Genomic DNA, 13,216 nt, shown 5'->3' with positions numbered 1-13,216 from the left:
CAAGATGAGCCATGCTAGCACTTTCTTCATTAGATAGACCCTGACCTACTTCATAATCTCTCATCCAAGTTGGTGGTCTTTGAGTTCGTCCCGCCCAAGGTGAGTTCTCATCATTTTGAGTGTCTCTTCCATCCAATGAACCACTTTGATCATACCCGGATTTGATCTCACCCAAAGCTTCATCAGTTTCAGACTCGTCTTCATTTTCCTCCCCTACTGTGCCATTTTCTTCATCGATATCCCATTCGAGATTAGCCAATATGGCTTGCTAGTGATTGTCATCCCAACTCCATTGTTGATCTTCTTCAAATACCACATATTGGCTTATAATTATTTTCTGTGAAAGAGGATCAAATAATCTATAGGCCTTAGATTCCTCACTTACCCCAGCAATATGCACTTCTAACTCTTGGCATCGAGCTTTACCCTTTTGTTGTCTGGTACATGAACATGAGAAATGCAACCAAAAATTCTAAAATGATCCACGGATGGTTTGTGTCCACTCCAAGCCTCCTTATGTGTCTTGTTTTTTATGGCAAGAGTTGGGTATCGATTTAGCACATGCACCATCCAATTCATTGTTTCAAGCCAGAAGGTTTTGGGAATTTGCTTTGCTGATAACATGCTTTGTACCATATTCATGATGGTGCGATTATTCCTCTTTGCAACACCATTCTGTTAGGGAGTGTAAGCTGCCATTAACTGCCTATAAATTCCATTCTCATGATAGAAATTTGTAAGCTGCCATTAAATGCCCTAGTTTCCTTATCAACCCTGGCTTTGTAGGATTTGAACGTGCCAAATGCTTCTGACTTCTCTACTAAGAAATAGACCCATGTTTTTCTACTGAAATCATCAATAAAGGTGATGAGATACTGTTTGTTGCTGTTCAAGATAGGGTTAATTGGTCCGCATATGTCAGCATGCACCAACTAAAGATTCTTGGAGGCCCTCCATAAGCTTTCCTTGGGAAATGGATCATGGTGTTGTCTTCTTACCAAGCAGTCTTAACACACCCCTTGAAAAACTGTGAACTGAGGCAGCGCTTTCACCATTTTCTTTTTGAAGCACTTTGAGCCCATTCCAACTGAGATTCCCATAACGACAGTGCCAAAGGCTTGCTTGATTTGTGGTCAACAAGGAGAGGCACTTTTGTTCCTTTGGTGGACAACGAGCCAGTACTGCAAACATTCTATTATGACTAATCTCCTTTTCCATGATAAGACCTATCTCAAAGTGAAAGATCTTACATCTTCCATGTTAAATAAGCACGGTAAGCCTCTTCTCTTGCAGCTGACCGATGCTTAACAGATTGTTTTTCAAATTTGGCATGTAGAAAACACTTGTGATCATATGTACAATCTCATTCACCTCTATTCGAACATTACCCTTGACTTGTACAATCAGACTCGGGTTATTTCCCAACTTCACCGATTCTTTGAAACTGCTATCAAGCTTACAAAACATGTCCTTCTTGCCACACATGTGATTGCTACATCCAGAATCAAGAAGCCAAATATGCTCCATTGTAGCCTCCTTGAAATCCACAAGAGCCATCAACAGTATCTATTCCTTCGTCTCGATGTAGTTTGTTTTTTTTTTCCTTGGGTTTCTTAAGACACTCCCACTAAAAGTACCCTAGATCATGGCAATTATAGCACTCTAGGATAGACTTGTCGAACCCAATACCCCTTCCTCTTCCTCTTCCTCGGTAAGTACCTCGACCTCGTCCTCCTTGCTGGATTCCATGAGTGACTTGGAGTGCTTGTTCATCCACCACATGTCGACTAATCATTTGCTCATGCACTAATAAGCTACCTTAAAGCTTGTCTATGGACAAGGTATCCAGGTCATTTGATTCCTCAATTGAGTAGACAACATAATCATATTTCGAAGTCATGGACCTCAAAATCTTCTCAATGATCACCACATCATCCATCTTCTCCCCGTGAATTCTCATCTTGTTAGCTATGACAAGAGTTCTCCCAAAATAGTCATTAACTGATTCTCCATTCTTCATGTGCATCTTGAACTCCTTGCAAAGAGCCTGCAATTGAGCACGCTTAATGCGTGCAATTCCTTGATATTTCTGTTTCAAAAAATCCCTATATCCTTCGTAGTATCCTTCTTCAGAATGGTCTCCAATATTGAGCAATCAATGGCTTAGAACAAATAGTTCTTAGCCTTCAAATCCTTCAGCTTCAGTTTATCAATGGTCTTCTTCCATGCTTCGCTAGAATTTGACCCCCCATGTTACGGCAGTGATCCTTGTCTCTACTAAGTTCCAATACTCTTTGGAACGAAGGAAATTTTCCATTAGCATACTCCAATGGTCGTAGTGGCCGTCAAACCATGGAATGGCTGGTTGCACGAAACTATTCTCAGATGCCATGTCTTTGTTTCTTCACTTTAGTACCTGGGTTGCAAGCTTTTGATCATGCCCTGTGGCAGGGCTCCGATACCAGATGTTAGAACCAAAGATTGCAATAGCTCTGTAATGTAAAGTTTGAAAGCACACATAAAACTTGGAGAATTCTTATTGAATGAAACAACTGTTGTGGCTAATAAATAGCCTTAAACTGAAATTGAAAGAGAGAATAACAGTCCATGATTTTACAGGTCCTATAATCGTGGTATATGACTACGTCAAAACAGAAAAACATGCTTCTCCCTCAAGTATAGGGATTATTGAACTCTACGTGACTACAACCCTAAAAACAAGGAACCCTAGCAGTAACGGCTAGGAGTTCCAACAACTTCAACAAGGCACGTAGTAAAGATTTGGATAGACAAGCAATTTACCTCGAGTGTTGCTTTAACGAAATGGCTCAAGGGAAAAAGAGAATATGGGTTCCACTGTTGGAGGCTGCCAACATGTAGTGTTTACATGTAATTTATAGGATATTTGCCCTCAAGTTTGACTTATTAACCAAAACGATTGTACGTCGAATGAGACGTTAGTTCGGTTAAATTTTTTTTATGCCTCAAGTGTACGAGGACTTGAAATACATTGGAAAATATGTGTTTGTCCAAAGCCAACAATCAGAGAATATATAGAGGTGCATAGTAGGAGAAGTGGAGTGTGGAAATCATTTCCCAGAAGAATTTAGGGAAATTCTAATTGAAAAACCTTGGAAAGGAAAATACTTTTAAGATAAACCTGATAGATTTTTTTTTTGACAATTAAATGAAGCGTTAATGAGTTAAATTTTTAGTTGTTAGGAGGAGGGGAATCAGTGGGGATCAAACTCACATCAAGGTGCATAGACATTATTGTTTTCCGCAACTACGATAGAGTATCATTTACAAACCAGACAACTGTTAAGCAATTTAATTTTAGTCATAGCGGACTTCAATAATTTTTCACTTTGGAATGTAGTTTTAAAGGAATTTTTTGATTCCTTGCCCTTAGAAGCAATTACCTTCCAAACCTTTTACAATATGCCTTATTGTTTTGCTTCTTGTATATTGACACCTATGGGTTTTGTTGTCTTAGCTGCGAGGTCATGGACTCACTTAGTATTCTAATCCCATGATCTATTAAATAAGTCATTATGTGCTTCACTAATCACTATCATGTGTGTGTATGCTTCAAATGATGTATATAGCTTATTGACAAAAATATTACTATTATATGTAATGGTTTTTATCACAAATGGTCTCTCAAATTGACCCTCACCATCAAGATGATCTCTGAAATTAAAAATCAATCAATGTACTTTCTGAAAACAGGTGTTGCAAATCAATGTGGTCCTTATGTCACAATTCTGTTAAAATTTCTGTTAAGTGTTGATGTGGTATATAAATAGGCCCCATAAGATTTATGGATTTTTATCACAAATGGTCCCTGAAATTGACCCCATACCATCAAGATGGTCCCTAAAATTGACTCACACCATCAATATGGTCCTTGAAATTGAAAATCAATCAATGTAGTCCTTAAAATAGGTGTCGCAAATCAATATAATCATTCCGCCACAATTCTGTAAAAAAAAATTTGTTACATGCTGATGTGGGTTTAATAATTAATTAAAAAAAGTTGTCTAAATACCTTTTTGCACAGTTGAAATTTTTTTTTTCTTATTGGAGGGTCTACTCCAAAGAGAGATCTCTTCCATAAATTCTCAAAGGCATAAAGCTTAACCAAGGCCTAAGAGGGGGTGTGGAAATAGTTTTCAACCAACAATGGACGTACCTCAGTTATAACCTTATTATTCAAGTCAGACCTCGTCGTTCTTTGCATCACCAGACCACCAAGGAGGTGCCAAAGATTAAGGTTGTGAGAATGTTGATTGCCTAAATGTTAACGATGATGTCCCAGAAGTCATTGCCAATAGGCCAGGCGTCAGCAAAGCTGATCTCAATCTAGGTTCAATTCAGTGAAGGGTGTCGAAGTGTGTAAAAATGAGTGTATTGAGATTTTTTTTTTTTTTAATAGAATAGAGAGCGAATGAGGTATAGAAATGTGGACTGGGATGAGAAGTGATTGCAGAACTGGGTTTTTGGGTTGACAATTTTTTTATTAACTATTAAATTATTAAGCCTATTTGTACTTTTTTTTTAATTTAATTAGACTTGTATGAGTCATTTATGTGTCATATCAACACATAACAGAATTTTTGACAAAATTATGATGGAATAGCTACATTGATTTGAGACACTTACTTGTGGTACTACATTGATCAATTTTTACTTTCAGGGACCATTTTGATGTCATGGGTCAATTTCAATGACCATTTGCGAGAAAAAAAGACTATATGGGCCCATTTATATGTCACATCAACACTTAACAGATTTTTTAACATAATTATGACAAAATGACCATATTGATTTGCGACACCTATTTTCAGGGATTACATTGATTGATTTTCAATTTCAAGACAATCTTGATGATGAGAGTCAATTTCATAGACCATTTGTGATAAAAAAAAAAACCCTTATATGTTAAGGTAAAAGACCCTTTGGAAAATTAAAGGTTGGAAAAGGATATAGCTAGGGAGGGACCGCAGAAAGTTGAAGAAGGAGAAACTAGGCTAGGGTTTGGGAAGGGCAAACCTAAAACAAGTGATACCTTATAGTTTCTTGATTGTATTGATGTCACAATATTACAAATATATAGACAAGTTAACTGTATTGAGATACAAGTAATGCTAAGCTCACAGAGATTTACAAAGCCTAGCCCATTAGGATTCTCATATACTTACAAAAACAATAAACAAGTTGTAATAAAAAGAATCTTCGTGCATCTTCAGCATGAAGAATCTTTTAGTACGTGCAGCGAGAATCAAAATTATAATGGATCTAAGTTCACCCAGTTTTCAAAAGATCATCTTTTAATTTAAATTTTTGAGTAAATTACACAAAACTATGTCAACTATGGGTCACACCACAATCTCATACCTCATGTTTTAAACGTTGCAATGTCATAGATTGGACTGAAATAGTGACATCTCATAGACTGGAGCTTCAGTATCATTACAAGGCAAAATGCACGACACAAGAAAAACACCAAACTGAATTAAAAGAAAAGTTTTCTCGGAGACGGTTTTGATGAAATGGTAGAGGACGACGTTGAGGACTTGAGGGGAAGCGGAATCCCCCTGCTTTCTTGACCCCCTGCAACCTTGTCAAGCAGCCTTGCCGCCTTGGGGTCTGTTAGTAGTGTCTTCTGAAATGACTGTGAAAACCCTGTTGCAATAATAGTCACATGAATCTCTCCGGTGTAGCGGTCATCCACAACAGCCCCAAATATTATGTTTGCAGAAGGATCTGCCAAACTCGTCACGACCTGAAAAAAATTACAATAGTTTGCAGACTATGTATGATGAGAATCCTGAGGAGCGGGTTTGAGCTCACAAATTACGTTTTTCCTCATTCCATAAAACTGAAGAGAGCACTTTTCAATATAGACAAAGCTCTCATTAGATTAAAATGGAAGCAGAAAATTTTCAGGGCCCCTTTCTTCCGTAAAGATTAAAACATAAAACTCAGTAAGGTTACCTGAGAAACTCTGTTGACTTCCTGCAGGGTTATGTCCTTTCCTCCTGTGATATTATACACAACACCAGTAGCTGATTGAATTGAAGATCCAATCAGAGGAGCTAAAGTCGCCTGTTCAGCTGCTTCTTCTGCACGGTTTTTGCTGGAGGAAACACCTACTCCTAGCATTGCAGTTCCTGAGTCTTTCATGACTGCCTTTACATCTGCAAAATCCACATTTACCAGTCCGGGTATCTGCATAAAAAGGAAACAGCAGTTTAATTTGCCTGAGATAATCAGAAAAAAAATTGTGGTACTATAATTTGATTCAGTACAAAGAGATGAAAATAAGATTATTCTGAGAACTGGACTAGTTTCAGCATCTTTGTCCTTTTGTATTTGCAAATTATCATGTACTTCACCAAAGATAATCTAATTTATAATAGGGCAAGGCTATAAATCAAAATAAATCAAAATAGTTCTCAATATATTTGAACTCTGACATGTTTCAGCATCTCAAGATAGTACTTACTGTGATTATGTCAGAAATTCCTTGCACTCCCTGACGTAAAACATCATCAGCAAGAAGGAAAGCATCTTGAAGGGGTGTCTGCTCATCAGCAATATCAAGGAGGCGATCGTTCGGTATCACTATTAGAGTGTCCACATTTTTCTGCAGCTTTTCAATGGCCTCGAATGCCTGGAAGAAGCCAATGAATGCATGTAAGATTACTCCCCAATCCACAGACTGCATAATGGTGGGGAAATCCAATGATAATAAATTTTAGTTTACTTCCGATTATGTAAACTAATAAACTTTCAATTATGTTCAGATCTAGGGAACTTGGATATTATTGTAGTTGGACCTAGGGCCAACTACCAGTAACAGAAGTACTAGGGTCAGTTCCAATTTCGGTTAAATTTTAATTGGTCAAATGTTATGATGATCTTTTGATTTTTTTCATTTGGCGTCCTAAATAAATGACTTTAGCCAATGTAAAATGCAGTCTCATAAAGCAGGATTAAAAAATACAACATTCCAAACCACAGAACAGTTAACTAACAAGATGTGAACGCTAAGTAGTAACTATAAGGTCATGGTATCATTCAACCGTGAAAGCATACTTGGGAAGGAAACATTTGTTTTTATACAATTCTGGAAAAGTGCATAAAGTAATTATCGGCAGAGATCCATTTGTGCAGCTACAAAAATTCAAGATATAGATGAGGACCAAACTGACACCTGCCTGCAATGATCTTTTACGCCCTTCAAAGCTGAAAGGGTAGGTAACTACACCAACAGTCAAACAACCCGCCTCTTTGGATATCTGGGCAACAACAGGGGCAGCTCCAGACCCTGTTCCACCGCCCATCCCAGCTGTTATAAAGACAAGATCTGAGCCTTTTAGAGCATTAGAAATAGCCTCTTTTGACTCTTCTGCCGCTTGCTCCCCCAAAAGTGGATTCCCACCAGTACCTGCATCTCTATCAAATCCATTAAAGTCAAAGGGTCTCATAGAAAATACAACAAATCATCACCAGTGACACCACCAGTGATACCATAAACACCAACACTTCAGGTGTAGATGCAAAATATGGTACTACACTATAGTATATGAATGCAAAAATCATGCCCCAATATATATGCACACCCCCACAAAAGATTTTCCCTGATCGAAAGCAGAGTGCCTGACCTAGCCCACGAGTCAAAAGCTCCCCAATCTGCAGCGGGTACTCGGCAGCAGACTGCAAGAGCGCTTGAGAATCCGTGTTTATGGCATAGAAATCAACACCCTAATGTCAAAAGAAGCAGCAAAGCTTCAGGAACCAATTAATTGCAAGTAATTGCCAAAGCATTGCTAGTAACACGTTCAGAAAAATTCCTCTTTAAGCCTAAATTGCCAATTCTCGACGCCATACTGCAGTCGGTCACTCAGTAAAGTCAATCCAGTACCAGTAACAAGTAAAGAAATTTAAATTCTCAGGTTCTTAACAACTAAAAACACAATTGGGTTTGTAAAGTAAACACCATTACAACAACACACTGCAAAACCCAAGAAAATATACATGTTACTGAACATATTTATGCACATTTACAAATGGGATTCAAACATATTTATGCATAATTTCAGTATCAGTTACATAAACACAGAGAGAGAGAGAGAGAGAGAGAGAGAGAGAGAGAGAGAGAGTACAGGGAAAACCCACATGTAAACCGCTGCCAATCATGCGATTAACGGCATTGTTGCCGCCTCCGCCGACCCCAACGACCTTAATCTTGGCCGATTCCATGGGAGCAAAGGAACAGCTGACAACCCCGAAACGGTGACGCTTCCATGCGCTTCTTCTTTTGCTGCTCAGAGGAATGCACGTTCTGAGGGAAGGCAGTGGCTTGTGGTGGTGAAATGCTGCGGGAATTGAGGACGACGTCGTCGAGATTAGCTCGTTCGGGTTCGTCCATGCAGCCATCGTCGTTTTCATGTTTGCTTCTCAGTGTCTCACTTTCACAGATATACAAATGGGGGCTTTTGGTTTTTTTAGGGTTTTACAAAATTAGAAATTGAACCGTTTCTGTTAGCAAAAAGTAAAAGAAAAATCCCATGCCAACACAACCATATCCAAAACATATAATTATCCAAAATTCAAAGTAAAGATGAACTTAAACTGTTGTGAAACTTCAGCAAATCAAATTAGACTTTGGTGACAACCTTTAAAGTTTTTAGGTGAAAAGTAAGATTTTTTTTTATGCATGTGAGATTGTGTCGGATCAAAACGCTTATATAGAGAGGTATATTTGTAACCTCATTACAACACACAAGACTGAAAGTAATAACAATATCCCTCCCCTCTTTACATGCATCCTTTGTGTGATACAGTTACGATGATAAATAGCGTGATGAACCCTCCAATTTATCTTTCTTAGAGGATGAAATGCCCGGCCCCCAAAAAAGTGGTCTCCCGTAACAAGCCCTCCAATTGGTCAGCTTTTTTAAGCGAAGAAAAAAGGTGGGCATCGTCTAAACTTCAAAGCTTAGTAACTAATATATTTACGACTCTTGGCTAAGCAACATTAAGAGAACTACACGTAAAATTTAGCCAAGGTTCTAAAATCAAAAGTTCCAAACAGAGGGTTTTATCTTGAGTATTCAAATTGCCAAACTTTGTAGGGTAGACTTGTAACGTAAAGCATGACATTAAAACGAGATTCTTTTTGTTAGACGCAAATATAAAAGAATCTTGACTTGTAAAATGTGAATAATGGGTATAAACTTGAAGGTATCACATAAAGAATCCAGTGCGGAAGCTAGTTCAAAATTCATAACAATGGAGACTTGCTATAACTTATTCCAATTAACTCACATTTATCCGCTTTTGAATGTCTGACAGTGAATTCTAAAATGAATGAGGGTACGTATAACAATTCCAAACAAATTCGACGTTTAAACTCCAACATTTACATAAAAATCCAACACCAGACGATACTAAAATAGTCAACTGCACTAAAACTTGGTCTCCGGAGACTCCATCATCCCAGCGGGAAGTAACCAAATGAGGCGATATATATGCTTTTCGAAATGCAACTTCACTCTCCTTCATTTAGAATAGGGACTATGAGAGGTTTCATTTGTGCAAGATATACAATTGCCCACCTAACAAAACCAAAGATTACACAAATATGATATCAGGTGGATAATTAAACCACTGAATGCAATCTCTCGAGCTGCACAGTAAGCCAAAAACAAAAATTAACTGATATCATCGAAGAAACTTCATCCCATGAGAATTACACACAGAAATCATATCAAAGTTTTGAAAATGCGTAAAGTCAACAGGCACCAATTCATCTAGTCTTTATATCTTTATAGCAAGGCAGGAGTGCAAGAAGGTTGGCTTGAATAAGCATTAAGTTATCATGCACAATGAGTCAATGACAAACTCTTCCTAAGCTATCGTTGCACCACATAACCGTCACCATTGTGCAGTCCAACTAACCGAGGAATGAAGGAGGGTTTTTTATTGTTCATTTGATAGCCAGCACAAGTACACTACCATGATGTGACATGTTATCACTAGTGCGGGCGGATTGGCTGTTGCAATGAGAGAATGACTATACAGGCTAAGTTCTAAAGTCCCTCTAAGGAGGATTTTCTGTCTGAGGCATCCAATCAATGAGCTACTCAATAATATTCTCATTTTCCCAAATCCAGACAACGACTTTGTGAAGAATTTATTTTGAAAATAAAATGGAACTAATTCTCTCATCGAGCATAACTACTTGTTCTGGATCTAGAGTCTGGACCAAAATCTTATGTTCCACTAACTATTAATTATCAATTACCTTGTTACTGATGACCAAGAAAACGATATATGATATATATGTTACAGAAGAACTTACATCATCCAACAGCAGATCGTCGCTGTAATAACCAATGTTAGATGGAACCTGCATAAGAAAATAGCATTCAATATTTTGCACAAACAAGCATGATTGTATATTAAAAGAAACTGCAAGGCATTTTCTCAAACCAATCTCAGATACTGAATGCTAAACTTTTAAAACTGTTATTTTGAATGACGATATCATATCCGTACGCAGGCATGACATAAAGACTCTTAAACTGTGAAAGCCAAATATTAAGTCTACTCATCCTTATAAATGCTATCATTTTAAACAACATGGACAATCCGAGGCCAAGGGTCGTGAAGGCCCCCACTTCAATGGCTCATCTCTAAAGATCATCCCAGGTGGAATGAAGGTTTTCAGTCACATTTACAGATGAATCCGTTAGCTCCACGCCTGAATGTCTTAGTAAAGACATATAGACCATTGAGACTAGACCATCCAATACTTAAAATTGAGCAAATAACCAACCAAACAAGTTTAACCAGTTTGCACACAAGTTCGTGAGTATCGAATAGCCTGGCTCTTTACATTATGAGAAGTGCATAACTCTCTAACATCAGATACCTACATAAATTAGCAGTGACATAACCATTTTACTTGGAAAATAGTACAAGCAAGAAAATTTACATGAATAAAATTGCTCACCTCCCAAATACAAAACATTTATTAGTATCTGAGTGATAATACACTTAACAAATTCAGCAGCTCCATACATTTTGGTAAACAAAGTTATAAAAAAAAAAATAAAAAAATAAAAAGATAAAAAAAAAACCAATAATTTGAAGGATATAGAGAGCAAGAAAGTAAAATCGGATGGTTGGGAAACTTACAAATTAGCAGAGGGTCCTCTGTTGCAGCAAATTCTGGTACATAAGGACGCAATGATCCCAATCACAGCGAAAATTAGGGTCGTAACTAAGAACCCCATGTTGGATTTCTCTTCGATCTTGATCCACACAACCACAAAAGTTCAATTTCTGCAATACAAGATTGAAACAAGACGGAATTCGAACGTGATTTAGGGTTTAATAACTTAATTTTAATAAATAAGAAAAAAATGAAGGCCAAATGATTCAGCGTGAAAAAAGGAAAATGGAAACCTAGCGGCTGTTTGGCTACCGAGAAAATGTGGAAAAGAAATTAGAGAAAGAAAATATTTGGGATCTTACATTCTATTTTGATTATGGGGCACGCTGTCGTTTGGAGGAAACCTCAAAAGTGCAAACAGTGCATTGTTGAATGGGGCTTTGTGAACCCTCCGGTTCTCCCAAGTTTTTTGTTTTTATGTCAAAACGGTCCCAAGATTTTTATTCGAACTCATGTTTTGTTATCAAAATAAAATTTTAGTGTAATTTTTTTTACTCTATTACACAATTACTGTTAGAGGCAAGATGTTACTAAATTTGAAACTAAATACAATTTATGAATATAAAATTTTAATGTAATTTTTTTACTCTATTCTATATCCAGCAATCAAAACCCTCACCTAGATGTAACCAAAGAATAAAATATCGATGATATCGGAAATATCGGTAATCCAAAAACACGGAAATTTCGATGGAAATATCGGGATATTATCGATATCGATAAAAATTGAATAAAAACCACGGAAATTGTAAGAAAAACTTAGAAATTTTTATTGAAACTTTGCAGGATGTTTATTTAGTCAATTATCTATTAGTTTACCACAAAAAATTGGAAGGAAATGCATTGCATGATGTATTTAACTAATTTAAGTTGATTATATAGCGAGCTGTCAAGCATTGTGAGTGTAAAAAATATGTAGTAATTAATGAAAGAAGTTTAAACACACCATAATAATTTATATATAATGAATTAGTACAATATTTTACACTTTATCCATTGCATGGTAAGATACATGAGTGACTTAGTACCACATAGAGTTCCTATGAGGTTCAAAATTTTCACTATCTTCATCATCTCTATGTGTAGATTTGTTTCTTGCAAAAAGAATTCAAAACAAAACTATATATATAAATATTTTAGCATATTTTCACAAAAACAGAAGTGATATGGTAGTCAAGGTGTTGAAGGGGTAAAATGGGAGGGGTTCAAATTCCTTGGTGTTTTTTTAAATATAGAAATTTATCCTACATAATAAATATTAGGGTATATTACACAAAACTACCTCAACTATTAGGGTTTTATTTATTTATTTTTTTTCTGGATTGCAGGTAGTGGGTGCGGCGTGTAACACCCCAACCCCAAATTATATGTATAATTTCGTAAGTCCCCTAAAGTTTTATTGAGATTTCATTTTGCCCCCCCCCCCCCCAATTTTGATTAAATCTGGACCCTTTATCTAGATTCCTAAACATTCCCAAACTGCCACATGGCAACACGATATCACTCCTCACTCTTCTCTCTTTCCGTGCCCTACCTCGTGACCCTCTTTCCTTTCTCTTTCTTCTTCTTCTGTCTCTGCACTCTATCTCTCTCTCTCTCAAAACCCTCTATCTCTTCCCTCTTTGTCGCCGAGACACACACACGGCAGCACCATCGTGCAAACATCATTACCATTATCATCATCGTCATCAAACCTCGTCTGTCTCCCTCTGCTTCTCGTCTCTGCAACTCGACGAACTCAGAAACTCTCCGGCAAGCTTCTTAATCTTCTCCGGTTAGGTAAGCTTCGAGTTTACCTCTTTCTTTTCTAGATTGAAGCTTAGATGTGAATTTTTAAGTTCTATCTCGTGTTTTTCCAAGGTTTTTGGGACGAAATGGGCTCGGGATTAGGCACACCCATCTCCGGCGAGGCCGTGGGAGTCTAGAGGTGTTCCAACCACCACAGGTCGTTTCACGGCAAATGAA

At 37.3% G+C, this 13,216-nt stretch overlaps 2 protein-coding genes across 4 annotated transcripts; both read right to left on the bottom strand.

The window, feature by feature from the left end:
- Nucleotides 1-5,315: 5,315 nt before the first annotated feature.
- LOC126591450 (cell division protein FtsZ homolog 1, chloroplastic-like) lies at nucleotides 5,316-8,547 on the bottom strand. 2 transcript variants are annotated; one of them, XM_050257132.1, is made up of 6 exons: nucleotides 8,188-8,547; nucleotides 7,674-7,773; nucleotides 7,227-7,456; nucleotides 6,512-6,727; nucleotides 6,001-6,234; nucleotides 5,316-5,788 (listed from the first exon to the last, which is right to left on the bottom strand). In XM_050257132.1, the coding sequence occupies exons 1-6, from the start codon at nucleotides 8,458-8,460 to the stop codon at nucleotides 5,519-5,521; spliced, it is 1,323 nt and encodes a 440-aa protein (XP_050113089.1). In that variant the 5' UTR covers nucleotides 8,461-8,547; the 3' UTR covers nucleotides 5,316-5,518. The 2 variants fall into 2 exon arrangements, with proteins under 2 accessions (XP_050113089.1, XP_050113090.1); XM_050257133.1 differs by having other exon boundaries at nucleotides 6,512-6,679.
- Nucleotides 8,548-9,313: 766 nt separating this feature from the next.
- On the bottom strand, nucleotides 9,314-11,668 carry LOC126591455 (V-type proton ATPase subunit e1-like). 2 transcript variants are annotated; one of them, XM_050257146.1, is made up of 4 exons: nucleotides 11,554-11,668; nucleotides 11,215-11,361; nucleotides 10,376-10,423; nucleotides 9,314-9,629 (listed from the first exon to the last, which is right to left on the bottom strand). In XM_050257146.1, exons 2-4 carry the CDS (start codon nucleotides 11,310-11,312, stop codon nucleotides 9,563-9,565), a joined length of 213 nt encoding a protein of 70 aa, XP_050113103.1. In that variant the 5' UTR covers nucleotides 11,313-11,361; nucleotides 11,554-11,668; the 3' UTR covers nucleotides 9,314-9,562. The 2 variants fall into 2 exon arrangements, with proteins under 2 accessions (XP_050113103.1, XP_050113101.1); XM_050257144.1 differs by having other exon boundaries at nucleotides 11,485-11,591.
- Nucleotides 11,669-13,216: the final 1,548 nt, after the last annotated feature.

The sequence above is a fragment of the Malus sylvestris genome, chromosome 11, assembly GCF_916048215.2.
Source record: "Malus sylvestris chromosome 11, drMalSylv7.2, whole genome shotgun sequence".
Classification (NCBI taxonomy): Eukaryota; Viridiplantae; Streptophyta; class Magnoliopsida; order Rosales; family Rosaceae; genus Malus; species Malus sylvestris.
Note: the sequence above shows the minus strand (reverse complement) of the source record. Positions and strands in the feature narration are given on the sequence as shown.